The 18,925-nt window shown below is 35.7% G+C and overlaps 3 protein-coding genes across 3 annotated transcripts; 1 reads left to right on the top strand and 2 right to left on the bottom strand.

Moving 5' to 3' along the window:
- The first annotated feature begins 4,908 nt into the window (after nucleotides 1-4,908).
- On the top strand, nucleotides 4,909-6,489 carry LOC141585804 (uncharacterized). The gene is made up of 3 exons (XM_074406847.1): nucleotides 4,909-5,106; nucleotides 5,826-5,958; nucleotides 6,083-6,489. The coding sequence occupies exons 1-3, from the start codon at nucleotides 4,943-4,945 to the stop codon at nucleotides 6,137-6,139; spliced, it is 354 nt and encodes a 117-aa protein (XP_074262948.1). The 5' UTR covers nucleotides 4,909-4,942; the 3' UTR covers nucleotides 6,140-6,489.
- A 525-nt stretch (nucleotides 6,490-7,014) lies between these two features.
- LOC141587375 (BTB/POZ domain-containing protein POB1-like) lies at nucleotides 7,015-11,895 on the bottom strand. Its single transcript, XM_074408848.1, has 6 exons — nucleotides 11,438-11,895; nucleotides 10,471-10,599; nucleotides 9,686-9,807; nucleotides 9,353-9,416; nucleotides 8,767-9,046; nucleotides 7,015-8,124 (listed from the first exon to the last, which is right to left on the bottom strand). Exons 1-6 carry the CDS (start codon nucleotides 11,688-11,690, stop codon nucleotides 7,299-7,301), a joined length of 1,674 nt encoding a protein of 557 aa, XP_074264949.1. The 5' UTR covers nucleotides 11,691-11,895; the 3' UTR covers nucleotides 7,015-7,298.
- A 1,543-nt stretch (nucleotides 11,896-13,438) lies between these two features.
- On the bottom strand, nucleotides 13,439-17,850 carry LOC141587376 (6-phosphogluconate dehydrogenase, decarboxylating 2, chloroplastic). The gene is made up of 3 exons (XM_074408849.1): nucleotides 17,247-17,850; nucleotides 14,811-15,243; nucleotides 13,439-14,243 (listed from the first exon to the last, which is right to left on the bottom strand). Exons 1-3 carry the CDS (start codon nucleotides 17,686-17,688, stop codon nucleotides 13,652-13,654), a joined length of 1,467 nt encoding a protein of 488 aa, XP_074264950.1. The 5' UTR covers nucleotides 17,689-17,850; the 3' UTR covers nucleotides 13,439-13,651.
- Nucleotides 17,851-18,925: the final 1,075 nt, after the last annotated feature.

The raw sequence follows: 18,925 nt of genomic DNA on the forward strand, positions 1-18,925 counted from the left end.
GCCTATCCGCCTATGTGGCTATGCTCAAATTGCAAGCTCGCCAAGTCACCATTACCCTTAAAATTCACACATGGCTATTACTGTTTGTGAGCTATTGACATGAAGCATTATTTATTTTCGAAATAAAAAATCGAAAATGATTTAGCCTAATGATTAAAACTAAAGTAAATTCCCCCTCAAAAAAAAAAACTAAAGTAAATTAACTATAAATCACGAATTCGAATTCCCTCCCCTTTAAACTGTGTTGGCCTAATGCCTCGTTTAACCAAAATATGCACGGAGATAAAATGCTATTACGTTGACTTCAAAAATTTGTCAAAAGTAAATGTTTTTATCCCATATCGCTACTACGGAGTACAGTACATAACAACTTGTATTTCGATATATTTTCCAAATTGTCAAAACTTATTGATCCGATCAACAAAGAAGTCACCAAAGACATGATCATAATTCATAACCAAGATCATTTCAGCAATTAAAGAGAAGTGGCCAATGGTTGCATTAAGGGACATTATCCTACACCAAGACAATGCTAAACCCCAATATTAATGAAACCGAAACTTCACAAAGCACAATTTTACCACCGATGAAATGCCAATATTTCCGGTGCTAACTTCCCATTGAGCAATTATCGTCTCAATTGTTTGTTTATAGTCGATTAAAATATTAATCACAAAAAATAAAAATAAAAAGGTATATATATGATTGAAATAGAGGGACTACTATTAAAAAATAATTTTCATTTAAGAAAACTTTAGTGCTTGTTAGTGTTGTCACCAAAAAAAAGAAAAAAAAAAACTTTAGTGCTTGTATAGATTCGCCTATTTGTGTCCAACAATAGTGGGGTATAACCTATAATTATAAGGCATAGGAATTAGGAGTTCTTGAAATTGAAAGCAAAGCACACTACAATTGAGTATTTGGGCGGAAAGACTAATTTGAGTATTATTGTTGTTGAGGCTTCGTTATTGGTCATTTGTCATTAGCAATAGTGGTTAGAGAAAAGTAAATATAACGTTGTATGGATATACTAATATGAACTCACTAGTATTGGTGCCCGGCTTCGCCCGGGCTACCTCTACTTACCATTAATTTTTTTTTCAATAAATAAAATTACTTAAAGTTGCATAATCCATAAATTTATGATTAATATATTTTTATAACACATCCTAAAATTATGATGAAATAAATTTTGAGACAAATTCACTACTCACGCTATTAATATTTTACTCTTATTAATGAAACAATAGTAATAACATTTCAAAACTAATCATTGTTACTTTCACTACTCCCGCCGTAATTATTGTTACTGTCACTATTGCCGCATTAATATTGATAATTTCACTACTCCCGTCGTAATTATTGTTACTTTCACTATTGTCGTATTAATATTGATTATTTCACTACTTGCGTGGTTGTTTCTACCACTCTCACTAATCTCGTTGATAATGTTGTTATTTTTACTATTCAAATGAGTGATTACTATCATATAACTATATCCAATGTTACTACAATTCTTTTCTTTACTGACGAAATTACTTTTACTACTTAGTCATGTCATTTTAAGAGGATTATATATTTATATAAATATATTACATATATGCATTAAATCAAATCGAAAGAATTATGCAATATTATATACTATGGAATTTAACTTGAATTATTTATAACCTACTTATTATATTTTTGTATGTTAAATAATTAACATCTCTATACATCTAATAAATTATAAAGTTCAATAAAATTGAATATTAAATTTAATATATAAATTTTATGATGATAATAATTAATACCATAAGTGTGCATGTTTATATTAATTAATTATTTTATTTTAAGGAAATTGACCATCTTAATTAATTATTTTATTTTAAGGAAATTGTCCATGTTTAGGAAAATTACCAAGTTTCTATATAATTTAATTTTAACCCAAACTATATAATATTTGCATTGAGATCCCTTAATCGGGTCCATCACATGGTGCTATTGATTTAAAACTATATAATATAATTAATTTGTATAACTTTCTTTAATTACATTGAAGTCCCTTGGTTTCTGGATTTAATATATAGTACTAGTATTGGTGCCCGGCTTCGCCCGGGCTACCTCTACTTACTATTAATTTTTTTTTCATTAAATAAAATTTCTTAAAGTTGCATAACGACGCATAAATTTACGATGAAATAAATTTTAAGACAAATTCAATACTCCCGCTATTAATATTTTACTCTTATTAATGAAACAATAGTAATAACATTTCACTACTTGCCCGTAATCATTGCTACTTTCACTATTCCCGCCGTAATTATTGTTACTGTCACTACTGCCGCATTAATATTGATAATTTCACTACTCCCGCCGTAATTATTGTTACTTTCCCTATTATCGCATTAATACTGATTATTTCATTACTCCCGTTGTTGTTTCTACCACTTTCACTAATCTCGCTGATAATATTGTTACTTTTACTATTCAAATGAGTGATTACTATCATATATATATATCCAATGTTACTACAATTCTTTTCTTTACTCAGTAAATTTACTACTTAGGCATGCAATTTTAAGAGGATTATATATTTATATAAATATATTACATATATGCATTAAATCAAATCGAAAGAATTATGCAATATTATATACGAAGTATTATGGAATCTAACTTGAATTATTTATAACCTACTTATTATATTTTTGTATGTTAAATAATTAACATCTCTATACATCTAATAAACAATAAAGTTTAATAAAATTGCATAGTTTTTAAATTTAATATATAATTTTATGATGATAATAATTAATACCATAAGTGTGCATGTTTATACTAATTAATAATTTAATTTTAAGAAAATTGACCATCTTCTAATCTTCTATAAATATTTAGGAAAATTACCAAGCATCTTCTTTCTTTTAATCTTCTTAAAATTGACCATCTTAATTAATTATTTTATTTTAAGGAAATTGACCATCTTAATTAATTATTTTATTTTAAGGAAAATGGCCATGTTTTAGTTTCTTACAAATGTTTAGGAAAATTACTAAGCTTCTATATATTTTAATTTTAACCCAAATTATATAATATTTACATTGAGATCCCTTAATCGGGTCCATCACACGGTGCTATTGATTTAAAACTATATAGTATAATTAATTTGTATAACTTTCTTTAATTACATTGAAGTCCCTTGGTTTCTGGAATTAATATATAGTATTGATTGATTACCTCTTATTAAGTTAATTATGTTACTTCCTCCGTCTCAATCATTTATCTACGATTAATTAAAACATTTTTATATTCCTTAACAATAAATATGGAGTAAAAGATAAACAAATAAATAAGACGGAAAGCACGTATTAGCCGCGTAAGTATTGTAATTGTGTTAGGTTATTAATTCATTAATTGATCCGAGCTCACTAGCGTCTAGCGATCATTAGACTGACTATAGGTTTCCTAATGCACACCATTGAGGCATTGATCATATTTACCTATTCTATTCTACACCAATTTTTATTTAAGACGGGTCAAATACGTATCAAATAATATAGCAAATTGTCTAGTAATGTCAAAATTTTTATCTTTATTTAACCCGTTTTAAGATATAAGACGAATACTACATCTTAAGCAAGACTTACTGTTTAATCTAAGGCTAAATCTTTTATGAAGCACAATTCAATATTAGTGGAGCAGTTGATAATGTGTTTACTTGTTATATTCTGCAATTAATTGTTATATTGTGAAACATATACTTTCTCCATCTCGGTCATTTGTTTACCTTTTATTCGGCAAAAAAAAATCAAGAAGAAGAGAGGGAAGAACCATGTATGGTTGTTGTAAGTGGATGTCAAGTGGATCATAATGAATATATATGATCAAATTAACCATAGAAAACCTTCCAAATATAGAAAGACAAACAAAGGAATAAGCGAGCTTAGCCTTGCTCGGGTTGTGCTCCTAAAGCAAAACTCGAGCTCGAGCTTAGCCGAGCTTCAAAAAATTGTGTTTGTTATCAAGCTTGCAAGTTTTAACGCGAGCTCGAGCTCAAATCGAGCCTATATATAATTGTTAAATTTTTTTTTCTTCTTTTGATATTTTTAATAACAAAGCTTGAAGGTTATATATACAAATATTTGAAAAATAAATGAGACATTTGGTAAATGTGATATAAATATATAATCATGACCAAATATTTTTATAAAATATGAGCAATATATTACCTAATTACACAAGTTCAAGCTCCTCGCGAGCTTTCCGAGCTGAGCCAGCGTTAGCTCGGCTTAACTCGTTAAGCTCTCGAGCCGAGCTCACACTAGCCGAGCCAGCGTTAGCTCGGCTTCACTCGTTAAGCTCTCGAGTCGAGCCCGAGTCGAGCTTTGATCGATCTGAGCTCGAGCTGCTCTCAATCTGTCTCATCTCATTATCACCCCTAAGGTAAACAAATGACTGAGACGGAGGAAGCATCTATTATTGCTAAACTTGAACAATGTGCGTACAAATGATAATTCATCTTTTCCAAGATTTCCCAATTCCGCATTTGGCTTATGTATTCTCCTAATTTAGCAGATAAATTATTCTCTTATAAGACTGTTTTATGCTATTGTTAATATATTGTTTTAACATAAAATGACAAATTACCTATTCAAAATTGTCCCCTTATGAAATGATGATAATTTAACTCGAACCGAACCTAACCTGATTTGTCCCCTTATGATGACCCGTCATGAATTGTAGCCACCCCAAACCCGACATTGACCTTAAACAACTCGAACTCGATACAACCGACCCGCTTTGACGAGACTCATAATCGACCCCAATAACCCGATTGCCACCTCTGCCCCAAAGGCACACCCTGGGCCACTAGTAAAACAAAGCCCAATAAACCACCAAAAATTAAGAAGAAAGAAAAACAAACATTGTTGGAGGAGAATACAAGGGAGGAGAGAGAGAGATGGCGGGCGCAAGGTTGAATTGGATAGTGCAACTTCACAAAGACGTTCCAAAAGCTGTGGAATTCTATAGAAATGGTTTAGATTTCACTCTTCATCTTTCCTCTCTTCGTTGGGCCCACCTTCAATCCGGTCCTCTTCATCTCGCCCTTCTCCAACCCTCCTGGTATTCTACTCTATTACATTCTGATTTGCTGATAGATTCAAAAATATAATACGTCCTCCATCCTCGTCATTTGTTTACCTTTTATATTAAAAAAGGTGAACAATTGACTTCGACGGAAGGGGTGAATAGTAAGAAAATCAAATTTAGTTGTGGAAATTGAATCTCAATTGGGTTACTCTTGATTGTAAATTGGAAATTTGGATTTGAAGCATAGAACTGAAACCAATGACTATGAAAATAATGTTATGAGTGGTATAGTTTGAAACTGATGTCGATTGTGTTAGAATATGCCTTGAATCTGTTAAGTTACCGATCGAATGATCCTACATGGTGGACGTAGCTAACACATAGTTAATGAACAACCTTTAAATGTTCTACTATAAAGTTTAGCTAGGACAGGAGTAGTAGAACCATTGAGTGGTAGACCAGTAGCGAATTAGCAATCAAGTATCTGCTACTCCCCTGTCCCGATCAATTGTTGTCCTTTGGTTTTGGCACAAAGACTAAGGAAACAGCAGGGGGGCAATTACTAAATGACAAGTAGAATAAATTGAGTATGGATAATCAAATTGCTCATTAAGTTCATTCTTAAAATAGAAAGGACAACGATTGACTAGTCACCCAAAAATGGAAAAGACGACAAATAACCGGGACAAAGGGAGTATTTCTTTAGCTTGGAAGTGTCAAAAAGAAAGCTGAGTTCATGTTTTGATTTCCAGTGATGCAGCTATGCAGAAAGGATACTCTTCACTCTTGTCATTTACGGTCCCTGACCTTCATGGCACAGTTAGAAAATTAATGACCTTAGGAGCGGAGCTGGATGGGCCAATCAAGAACGAAGTCCATGGAAAGGTTAGCTACATTGCCCCGTCCCTGAAAAGCGACTAAAATTCTAAAAGTTGTGAATTAATCCAATCATTCATTAATATAGCTAAAAAAAAAAGAAGTAATGTTGTGCTCTTTTCCCTGCTATCAGGTTGCAGCAATGAGATGCTTGGATGGTCACCTTATCGGCCTTTATGAACCTTTTTGAGGCATCATGCCTCGATTTTCTTAGCAGCTTGTGTTGATTGCCAAAGACACTTTCCCAGTTCGCCATATGGAATATGAACCTTCTATGATATGTGGAATACCGTAGTGCACAATGTGTACTATGCCTGCCCTGAAAATGAGATCATAAGAACCGAAAGTTGTAGACTGTTGAGTAAGAAAAAGGCGGTGTACTCAGACGACTTAGTACCTGTCATGTAGGCTGCGAATATTTTTGTTGTCTGTGATCTTCTGCAGTGATAAGAGAGAGGTCTTGTGATTCCTTTGGCAATTCCCATCGTGTACCTATGAAATGATCAGTTTGACTGAATGAAGGGTTATTTTGGTTTTAAATGTTCATTCCATTGTTTTTTTACCTATTGAACCTGATTATGATGATATGTTTGCAAAAAGAAAATGTTTTTTGAATCAGTTTCATGATTTCGCAGTTTTGTTCATTTTGTAGAGGAAAGAAAACATATTTCATCGAAACGATGAAATATGAGTGAAAATCTATGTCTATGTCTATCAACCCAGCTCAATAAATCGGCAACATCACAGGCCGAAAACAATTTATAGCTAATCTCTTCTTTCATGTCATAGCACGAAAAAGTGACAATCGTGTATTCGTGTGTCTAGTACATCTTGTTTTTGTGCCACAATGGCGCTTTCTCTAAAGCAAGAGAAATAGCCAAAAGACTACCAACTCGGCAGCACGCTTTAGTTTCGGGAAATGACAGTTTAGGAAGATCTACTTGCTACGGTTCTCACTAATCAAGACACCATTTCCTGACGGACATCTCTTGAAAAGTCTGAAAAAATTCTGAAGTTATACGTCCGCGTTACTTTTATAAATTTTGACAGAATTTTGACAGAACATTTGAGAAATTGAATGACATAAATTTAACCCGAAGAGCAGGAGTAACCAAAGAGGTGAATTTTTCCGATACAAAACCTGGACAGTTGACAAGCAAAGAACTCGTTTTTAATATTTACCAAATTCTCAGCTTGCATCATCCTATCCCCAGATTCGCTAAACGGCTAAAAGACTACACTCATTGAAATCTTACTGATCAAATCAGGCTAATAACTTTAAGCAGCTACAATTAGTCGACTACTCGTAGTAACTAATCAACTAGAGCCTGCAATGAAAGAGGGCATAACTACTGCTTAATAGTGAGTTCGGCCCTAAGATGCAATACATCATTGACGAAAAAGGGGCTATCATCTGCCATGAACGAGGTCCATGGAACTCCAAACAAGTTTCGGTACCCGACTGCCTTTCCGCCCATGAAAGTATAGTTTCCTCGATATCGGCTCATATAATCGTCTGATGTCTTCTGCCGCGCCCCAAATTCATATTCCACAGTAAACGTAACGGAACCCTTTTCTTGCATCCCCAAGAAAAGCCCAAAGCAATGGAAAGAGCTTTGTTGGTCCATATTGCAGTGGGCTGAGAGGAAGAAGCCCTGACCGCCAAGGTGGAAAGCCTGCGAGTATACGCGGCCTGATGGGTGCAGATTCTGACATTCTTCTTTCTTTAGATCCAAGTACACGACGCACTGCTGACGTGGTGTTTCAAACTCTACCACCTTCACGGGACGGTACTTGTACGCCCGCTCGATATAACGGCAGAAGTTGACATTGGTGCTTGTGTTGGCGACGTCAGCAAGCAAGGCCCGTTGACGGTAAGGTGGCTCCGCCTTGAAGAAAAGTGCTTCCATTACTAACCTGGAGGCAAGGTCGGTTTCTATATCATTGCAAGTTAGGACTTTCTTTAATTTCCTACATGTCATGTAAGGGAAACGGATAAGTTTGCATAGGCGAGTGCCGAGAACTTCTCGGCGCTGCTCCAAGTCGGGGTAATGGGTCCTAGCCCACTTGACAGCAAAATCATATACTGCATCTTCTGAAGCAACCTGGAGCTGATCACTGCATAATACTGCCTCAATTCCCGCAAGAGGAAGATTCATCACCTCTTCATGATATCTGGTAATGAAGCATTATCGCAAAATCAGCTATTATTCTGACACATACAAACGGGGAGGAAAAAATAAAAACAGCCCCAGAGATAATCTGGGATGGACTCATAATAAGATCATCATGAAACCTCCCTATATTATAGCATAGTTTTTTTTGTTGATTTCATTTTTTAGGTGGTTAATGGGGTTTATGTGTGAGTGAGGACTCTGTAAAATTGAGTTGGTCTCACATTATATTGATATGAGACCGTCTTACAAGAAATGTACTGAATAAATAAACAAATATCGCCGACGCATGCATTTGGAATGCACTTAGAACAGAAACAGGTAACAGAGCTACAAGTCTACAACATTTGCTGAAGATCACAGCAGCCAACTTCTCGGTCACAGTGAGTCTTGTATGGGTTCATGAGTTATTCTCACAAGTAAGATCGTCTCATATAAGCTTCTGTTTTTCAGTCAGTAGAATCTTACTAAGGAACACCAATAGGATATATTCCCATTATTAGTCTTGCCTTTTAACGATTTTAACTAATTCAGGGACAACAGACGAAGCTAATTCTAAGAAAGAAGAGCTACAACTCTCGTTCTACATCTATAATTTATACTTTATGCATATAAGAGAGATTGGAGTTTTTAGTAAGCTTACTTAGCCATGTCCTTGAACCTTAGAGCAAGAAACTTCTTGGCTTCATCTGTTAATGGCTTTACTGCTTCAGCCATCAGGACACTTGAAGGAAGATCCAAGTACAACAAAGCAGACTCGGAAGTCATGGTGAATTTCCGTAACATATGGCTGCAATATCTCATGCACGAGGCAACCTCGAATTTGTCAGCAGCCATGAGCACATCTAAAACACCAGTTGGTGTGTTTGTTTGCAAAGTTCCACTGTATATAAAATTAAGAAGATCCATGAGGGCAGCTTCCTCTGTTCCAATGCAAATTGACATAACATGAGTTAGAAGTGCAATGAAATCAAAACAGAAAAGCTATAAAGTTGATAGATGTTCAAGTAGTGAAAGAATTAACTTAATATGTGACATATGGACTAGAATGGAACAAGATAATTATACTCTGTAAATACTCTAGGCGAGAGATTACGACAGATTTACAGGGAAAAAGACAAAGTTGTCATTAGAAAATCCCAACTAAACCAGTTGCTTTTCTGACCGTATTCCAAACCTCACAGATGTCAAAAGGATAAAAAATCCAAGCGAAATCTAAGTGTACTAACCTGAGGCATGGATACGCAAAGTGACTTGCCGCTGATCAGACTCTCGCATCCCATTTGAAAATAGCTAAACCAGGAGGAAAAGACAAGTCAAATGAATGTTCCAAGTAAAGAGTACTGCATTTAAACCTTTTTAGACAAGTAGACAAAGATGAGTGCAATGATATAGAAGTTACAACAACAACAACATCAGAGCCTCAATCCCAAAATGATTTGGGGTCGACTGACATGAATCATCCTTTAGAACCGTTCACGGGTGAACGCACACCTCAAAAATGCAAAAAAATAGAAAAGAAAAAGTGAAAAAAAGGGGAGTGAAAAAAAAAAAGAAGTTACCTTGTAAAAAAAAGGGCTCTTAGCAGCTAATATTGGAGAGCTTATGTGGACAGTCCTGACTCTTAGGACAGCAGGAGAATCAATTTTCAATGGAGATTCATTGTCTTGTACAGCCTCGTTGCCTACAAGACCCAACAGATGTCATTATCACAATGCAGAGATTGAAGCTTAAACAATTTCGCGTATAACAAAATTGTGATAGAACGACAAACTCGGGTCACAAATTAGGTAAGATACATGTAACTGGAATCAATTTTCTACCTCACAGGGCTCACACTACAAACCAAATAAGACTTGGGACTCACTTAGATTGGAATTAATAATTACAGTATGTGGGCAATGGAAGTCAAAGCATAGAAGAAATTATGGAAATAATGGCAGTGAAGTGGAGATAAAGAGTGCTGAGTGGATGATGAAGGAAGGGTGGTGGGAAAAATGTAAAATAGTACTCACATGTAATGAGTAATATATTACCTAAAGAGGAGTTGGGTAACTAACTAACTATTACCCCCTTCTTGAGGTCGTTATTAAGTATTCTCCATCTCCATTTTCATCTATCGACTAGACCACAACCACTACCTCCTAATTTCCTGTGTACTTCTTCCACTACCCCTAACAATTACCGTAATTTCCTGTGTACAATTCTTCCACTACCCCTAACAATTACCGCCTTTAATAGAGTGAAAATCAAATGCAAGGTAGATAAGTGGACCAAATAAAAAAAAAGATAGCAAGGAAGTTCATCAATTATACGACATAAGCAACAAACATAGTCAAGTTCTTACCGTCCATCAGCGGTGACTCTTCAATCATGGCAACTGCATCCCCGTCTAGAGTCTCATACGCAACGTCATCAGAGTCTGCCAAGCTATAGTTTGAGAGTTGGTCACTGGATTGTACAAAGATATAGCCACCTACACAACGATGCCACCCATACTATTAGCGATACACAGACACCAACAAGAAGAACAATGTGAATGCTAAGAGAACAGGAACACCAAAAGTTGACACAAGATCGAAAGATTGTGTGGGACCAATGTGTATACATACAATTAAGCAAAAATTTATACTGAGTATCAAGCTAAGAATATAGCATGACTGTCATATGTATAAAGCCTCCGAAATACTCCTGTAGACGGGTTAATTGTATGTGTACACATTGGTAATCTAGTGCGTAAAACCCAGGTAATCTACAAGCTTCTAGCAACATCATGATCGACTTATTGTAATCCAACTCAATAACACAAATCCACATACAACCCATCAACAACAACAAACAGAGAATCATTCATTTCAATTTCTACCGGTATAACTCAGTTAAAAAGATGTGCCGGTTATAGTTTATAGATTTAATATCGAATGGTTTAATTCTATCCGACAGGTGACAGTTTAATTTATCGATTTTCATAAAATTAACTTGCTGCAAGCCTTTACCATGAAGAGAAAGCTACACAACATACAAATTATTCGCTTCAAACCCAAAAATGATTTCTACTCAAACACAGATAACTCCACCTCACAGAAACCTAAACAATTACATCAAAAATTCACACACAATCACTACAGTAAAATAATTCTACTGCACTATCAAATCAACTCATTAAACCTAAACAATTAATTAAACATAATCACTAACAAGTAAAATCAACTGAAAATGAAATAAAATAATCATACTACACTATCAATCAATTAATTAAACATAATCAAATAATAAAAAATAAGTACAATTAAGTGATAATTAAATTCACAAACCATTCTCTTTTCTGAAATCTTCTCGCCTACGCTTTCGATTTCTAGCCCAATCAGCAATCGTACTACAGTCTTCACCGTTCGATTTACTATCCGTTAAATCAGGAATAATCTCAACCCTCAAAATTCGATCGGAGAAATTACTGTCATCAAAAGCGAAAGCAAAATCCGGCTCAGAGATCGACGATTGATCATAGTCACTTTTTGCGACGCTATTTTCTGTCGATTTAACTAATTCCATGCCTAATTGTTTCATCGGATTATGTTCAATTTTGTTTTTCCGACAAACCCTAATTTGTAATTTGATTTTCTCTCTCCTCAAAAGCGGTGAGCGTGTGTGTGAGTGTGTTGGCGAATGCACGGAAATTTGATTTTATACGGTGCACGAGACAGCACGACGGTGGGTGGATATTTTGTTTTTCAGGGAAGATTATGAATTTATTGATTTACTACACACTCTTATTTAAACACAAAATCTTACATAACGCGATGAAATTTAAATTTATTACCGACTATCAAGTTCGAGTTTCCGTAATGCTAATATTATACACACGCGTTTACAAAGTATGATTTTGATTATTAATGATGATATCTAAAATATCGCTTTTTATATTCACTTTTATGGTAAATAGTTCTGTTTAATGTGTTATACCGTGAGAGAGGTCAAGATTCTGATCATTGACTTCAAATAAGTTTAAACAGTACTTGGAATTAAATTCCACCATTAACTTGTAAGGCTCTAGTCGGAGCATGAATTGAATTGTCCAACAATGAAATATGTATAATTGTATAAAGAGAGTATAAAAACCGACGAGCTCTATAAGAGTATAAGTTTTCGCAATTATATGAAAAAGAGTTTTTTTTAAGAGCAGGGTATTATAATTTGTCACCGGAGCATGACAAACTGCAACCTACTCCGTAATAGCTACAAGTGGGAGTATTTTAAAAGACCGCGTAAGCTGTGTGTCTATATAAAACGAAATTTACGATAAACTTTATCGTTATTATTTTCATAGGCACATAAACTCTATTACTTTCACTTATGAACTGATTTCATGCTCAACTATATTCTTTTTTTTTTTTCAAATCATTACCACAAATGTATTTTATTTTTTCATAAAAACATCAACTTATATCCTTCTTTTAGGGAAACACGAACACTAAAAGTGGACAAATTGTTGTAGGATGGTACACGATCGTGTAGATAGTACATGATCGTGTAGATACTTTGTAGATACAATATCCATGGTACGATCCTTTGGCTAGTTACTTGGACCGTTCATATGGTATAGTTATAGAAGGATCGTACAGGATCGTAAGAAGTCATTTCTTTTCTAACTTGGGTAAATATATTCGCTCTTTTGTTCGTGTAATTCAACACAAAAGCTATTTGCGATAATTTTTTAACTAATTATACATATTTCATTCACTTATAATAGACTTTAGCATAATAATACTACAACTAGTTTACCAAATTCATGTCACCAACCTGTTTATTCAGTGTATCTGTAGGATCTTATGAATATTGATTCAAAGCTAGGCCAGACCAAATACTCATATCCAAAGTGTAATCCAGATCATTACCTCCTTTGGTGAAACAAAACTGTAGACATAAATGTTAAGCAATTGATTTATTCGATTCGATGCATCTTTTTTATTCAATACATCTGCTAACACATTTTTTATACACAAATTTTTGTAAGATGAGAATATACGTTTTAAACTTAAAACGGGTCAAATGACATAAATAAGACAAAAATAGAATGTCTAGATATTAAAAAAAAAAAAAAAAATAGTCCTATCTATGCGAGTGAAATAATAATTGTTTTTGTGAATCTTTCAATATCTACGGATATACGTCCGTACTAAATAAGACAGTATTATCTTCAATAATAATGTACAAGATTTTAATTGCAATGACAAGGAGGAACTCATCCATTGAAACACCGCGAGATTTGAGAGCAACGTACATTGAAATCGACTTGAAAAGAGAAAAAAACCAAATTCCGAAAATGTTGATTGTATTGGTTTCATACTTCCATCAGAAATTACCTTATTCTCATCAACTTCATCTACCTTTCCTAATGGACCTAAAAGACAATTGTGTGACTTTCTATGCTTAATAACTCATCGTCACCATCGGAGGCCAAAGCTCCGGATCACAAATGAAACAACAAATACAAGACGGTAAATCATGAGACAAGGGTAAACCGTATCTCAGTGTTGGGCACCCTTACGAGCGAGCTTGGACCACTCAGTGTGGTAAGAACCAGAGCGGTCAACCCTCTCATAGGTATGAGCCCCAAAGTAGTCTCTCTGAGCTTGAACAAGGTTAGCTGGTAGCCGGGCCCGCCTATAGGTATCAAAATATGACAGGCTGGCGCACATGCCAGGTGTACTAATCCCGGCAGAAATGGCTAAACCGACAACCCGCCTCCAGGCTGCTTGCCTTTGAACCATCTCCTTGGCAAATTCAGGGTCGACAACCAAGCTAGCTAAGTTAGAGTTCCTTTGGTATGCCTGTTTTATCCTGTCCAAGAAAACGGCCCTAATAATGCAACCGCCTTTCCAGATCCTTGCCAATTCTCCGAAATTCAAATTCCAGTTCTTTTCAGTACTCTTTGCCCTCAACAAGTTCATCCCTTGAGCATAGCTACAGATTTTCGAAGCGTACAAAGCTTGTCTGACATCGTCAATCAATTGCTTCTTGTCAATCCCACTTCGAACTGCGTTCACTTCTTCCTTCATGCCTGCCTCGAGCAATGCCTTGGCTGCACTTTCTCTCTCCTCTTTTAATCCACTTAGGTACCTTCAAGCAATAAGACACTGGGTCAGTGATAAAGAATTAAAAGGGAACTACAATAATATAAAGCACGACCAAGATAGCATCCAAGTGTGACTGTACAATAAGGCACTGGGTCAGTAAGAAAAATTAACATCAAACTGATCGAAGTGTGCAACAAACCGAAATTAACACTCTTATTCAAATTCAATCAGCAAGACTGCAAGATAGCATTTGCATGATTACATTAACTTCCCATACAAATCATATCCAAATAACTAAAGATATATCCCTGTAACAATTATTGCTCCTTTAATTTTCAAAGAGCCAGATTTACAATGATCAATTTTCAACCAGCCGACCAGTTATATTTCTACTGGATGAATACACTTGCACAATATTATTCCCTTTACGCGGCATGTGAGCTACATGTTTAAAATTGAATGATAATAGAACATGTCACATGACCTAGGTTCGAAACTCTTCAGCATAAAAAAAACTGCTCGTATGGCTCCCTTTACAACAATGGAACGGGGAAAAAACCAAGCCACAAAGGACAAAAATTAGAAACTCAAAAATCAAAAACAAGTTTACCTGCAGTCCAAAGAGGCTGCAATGGTGGGAGCAGCAACGGAGAGCTCAGCAGCCTGCTGAACAGTCCACTTCCCAGTACCCTTCATTCCAGTCTTATCCAAAATCTTATCAACCAACTCACCGTCTGCTAACTCGTCTTTAACCTTAAAAATGTCAGCTGTAATCTCAACTAAGAAGCTCTCTAGCTCACCTCGATTCCACTCGTCAAAAATACTCCCCAACTCCTCGTTACTCAGCCCACCCACATGCCTTAACACATCGTAAGCCTCGGAAATCAACTGCATATCTCCGTATTCAATTCCATTGTGCACCATCTTCACAAAATTTCCGGCGCCACCCTCCCCAATGTAAGTCACACACGGACCATCATCAACTTGGGCAGCAATTTTCTTTAAAACATTTTCCACGTTTGAGTAAGCCTCAAAGTCTCCACCTGTGTTATGACAAGGCACCGTTACCATACTAGCAAACAAATAGAATATCATCATTTCAAAACATCCAGAAATATGATTTAGAGTATGGCATTATAAATAATTATGATCATAGGTGAAAATCTCAATGTATTTACAAATTACCGATGTATAGAGATTAATAGCAATAATAACAAATAGGTAAATCCCTAGAAATCAACTCCTTCATATAATCATGTATCGCTACCCTCTCTAGATTATCTTTTTCGCAATCAAGGCCAAACTTTGCAGTACTTGATTCATTAATAACAGCTCTAAATGGATAAGTTTAGGCACAATCCCCAATCAATTTAAACCTCGTCTAATCAAAATTGTATTCGCCCTCCATTTAGTTCCTTGACATCCAAAATCACCTTCTCAATCAAAAAGGAAGAACGAACCGTAATACAAGTAAAACAAGCTTGAAAAAAAATACAACTGTGGCAACGATGGATGTTAAAACAAAAGGAACAAACTCTTAACATAAGTGATAAGACAATCCTTTGCCAACATTTAGGTATGATGGTCATACAAGCACTTAAAAGTAAGATGATACTACAAGAGTAGCTAGTTAGGTAGAAGCTAGATACATCAACCAAACAAGTATCTTCCTACCAAAAATACCATTATCCCAGTGTCAGGTAAAAAGAAAGCAAAAATAACATTACACCATAAACTCAACATCACATTTAGTTAAAATAAATCAGATGCTATTTGCTGGATAAAATTATCCGAAGGCTAAATAAGCATCACAATTCACAGATACTCCTATATCATAAGAGATGATCTCACAAAAAGATTTAACGGGAAACAAACTCATATTAATATGGTGTTCGTGACTTTATTTCAGTTTTTGGTCGGTTATACCTATAAATGGGTTCGTCAAGCTCCTACACAGCATGATACCGTCTTTTATCCCGCTAGGGATCGTACCAATGGTTATATATTACATACAACCGCATTCAACTGTGTTTTTCTTAAGCTAATACTATAACATTCCAGAGCAAGTAGTAGTCTCCGTCCTTCCCAATCATTTGTTTACTTTTTTTCTTAGTTGTGAAAGGTATTTTAATCCATAAGTAAACAAACTGCTCTATGTTATCCATTTCACTACATTTCTCAAAGTATAAGATACACATTTTTGAATCGTGCAGTGAAATGGCTTGAACAGACGGTGTAGTAAATTTGAGCTAGGAGTATAATTTTGTGAGCTATTATACTGGTACGATCTACAACAAATTAGTGTCAAACCATTCCACGAAAGTCTTATTCATCAACAAAACCAGAAACAACCCCGGCATAAGAGAGGGACCATTTCAGAGCTAGCAGTATAACTTTATTGACTAAGTAGTACTCGCTCCGTTTGATCCATTTCACCACATTTCTCAAAATACGAGATACACATTTTTGAATTATGTAGTAAACTGGCTTGAACGGAAGGAACATAATTGAGCTACTGTACCGGTACGATCTACAGTAATTTAATGTAAAACCGCTTTACGGAAGAGAAACCAGGCATAAAAGAGGTATCATTTCAAAGCTAGAAGTATAACTTTATTGACCAAGTAGTATAGTACTCGCTCCGTTTGATCCATTTCACTACATTTTTCCGAAAATACTCCCTTTGTCTCCATCATTTGTCACAAATTCTCATTGAAACATGACATATCCGTCACAAGCTGAAGACGGATACCATTTTACCTCACAATGTACCCACTTTTTCTCTCTCTGCAACACTATTCATGTGGTCCCCTTTCTTCACTAACCCATTTTGTTACCATTTTATCTCACAAAATATCCGTCACAAATGGTAACCCGTCACAAGGGAGACCAATTGATCATTTGTTTACCTTTGATTAAAATATCGCTCACAAAGAATAAAAAAGCAAACAAAAGATTGGGAATTTGGGATGGAATATATCGAACAGAGGTAATATACGATCAACAATAATAATTTTAATATAAAACCGTTTTACAAAAGACTAACCAGGCATAAGAGACGGTCCAAAGCGAGCGCCATCTTCGCCACCAGAAACACCCATACCAAGATAAAGCAAACCACGAGCATGAGCATCAACAATCCTCCTCTCGGTATTCTCATACCACTCATTTCCGCCATCAATAATGGTATCGCCAGGCTCCATAAACTCGGCTAAACCAGCAATAGTCTGGTCAACGGGGGCACCAGCTTTGACCAAAATGATAATAGATCTCGGCCGTTGGATTGAAAGGACAAAGTCACGTGGGGAATATTGACCGTACATAGGTAGATTACCTTCGGTTTGGGCACGGTGTATGGTTTCATCGACTTTGGTTGTGGTTCGGTTGTAGACGGAGATTGGGAAACCTTTTTCGGCTATGTTTAAGGCTAGGTTTTGACCCATTACGGCTAGTCCGGCTAACCCGATTGTGGCTGGGGTTGCTGCCATGGTGACTGGTTCGGTTCGGTTCGGTTTGGTTAGGTGGGGAAGGTTGGTGAGGAGAGTAGGAGAGAGGAGGATGGGAGGGAGGGAAGGGAAGGATGATATAAGGAAGGTGTGGACGGACTCGTCGAGGGAGTGAAAGGGTAATGGCTCTTTGTCTATGTATTTGACTCAACTACTTGACTAGCTGGTGGTTTAGCATTAGGATTTAGGATGGATCTAATCATGAGTTTGTTGCTTTGGACTAATTTAATCCGATAAGTCTCTATTAAGACGGATATATGTCACTTGCATAGATAAATACAAGTCTTTTATTTCTCCTAAAGCGATATATGTCACTTGCATCTTTTGCTAATATCTAGCTATTTTATTTTTGTCTTATCTATAAAAGTGGTAGTTATTTGACCCGTCTTAAGCTCCCGTTTTAGATGAGAATTTGTAAATTAAATCATTGTATCAACATGTGATTATGGGAGGAAAAAAAAATTATACGACCATATACCAGAAGTTGTAATATACATTCCGATCATTTGTTACCTTTGATTTTGGTAGAAAGATTAAGGGAAAGAAGAGAACTAATTATTAGATTACGAGTGTACCAAATTAATTGTGAATAATCAAGTTAGACATTCTTAAAATAAAGAGGTAAATAATTGACTGAGATACTTGAAAATGAAATAGGTAAACAATTGACCGGGAAAGATGAAGTAATTAGTAGAAGATGATGATAAGTGGATTAAAATATCTTTTGGTTTTTTATTTATACTCAGAATACTCGCTTTATGCTAATTGTCAGGTTATTTAGTTTCCACACAAAGATTGAAAAAAGAGAAGAAAAACGTACAAAAATCTTAGTTTAGCTGTTTGTGTCAAGGTGTTGAATCATTTGCTACAAGCGGTAGGTGGCAATCGCGTCAGTCGGGTCGGGTTTGGGTCGGGTCACGTCGGGTCATATCGGGTCAGCATACCCTTTCGGGTCGAGTTGGGTCGGGTTCGGGTCGTTATCGGGTCGGGTCATTCGGGTCGAATGATGTAACGGGTCGGGTTTGGGTCGGGTCATATCGGGTCAGCATGCCCTTTCGGGTCGAGTTGGGTCGGGTTCGGATCGTTATCGGGTCGAATGATGTAACGGGTCGGGTCGAGTTTGGGTCGGGTCATTATCGGGTCCGGTAACTTAATCGAATTACTATAATTTTTTATCATTAAATTTAGTTTTTAACCTATTAGTTGGTTTAATTAATTC

The sequence above is a fragment of the Silene latifolia genome, chromosome 6, assembly GCF_048544455.1.
Source record: "Silene latifolia isolate original U9 population chromosome 6, ASM4854445v1, whole genome shotgun sequence".
Taxonomy (NCBI): Eukaryota; Viridiplantae; Streptophyta; class Magnoliopsida; order Caryophyllales; family Caryophyllaceae; genus Silene; species Silene latifolia.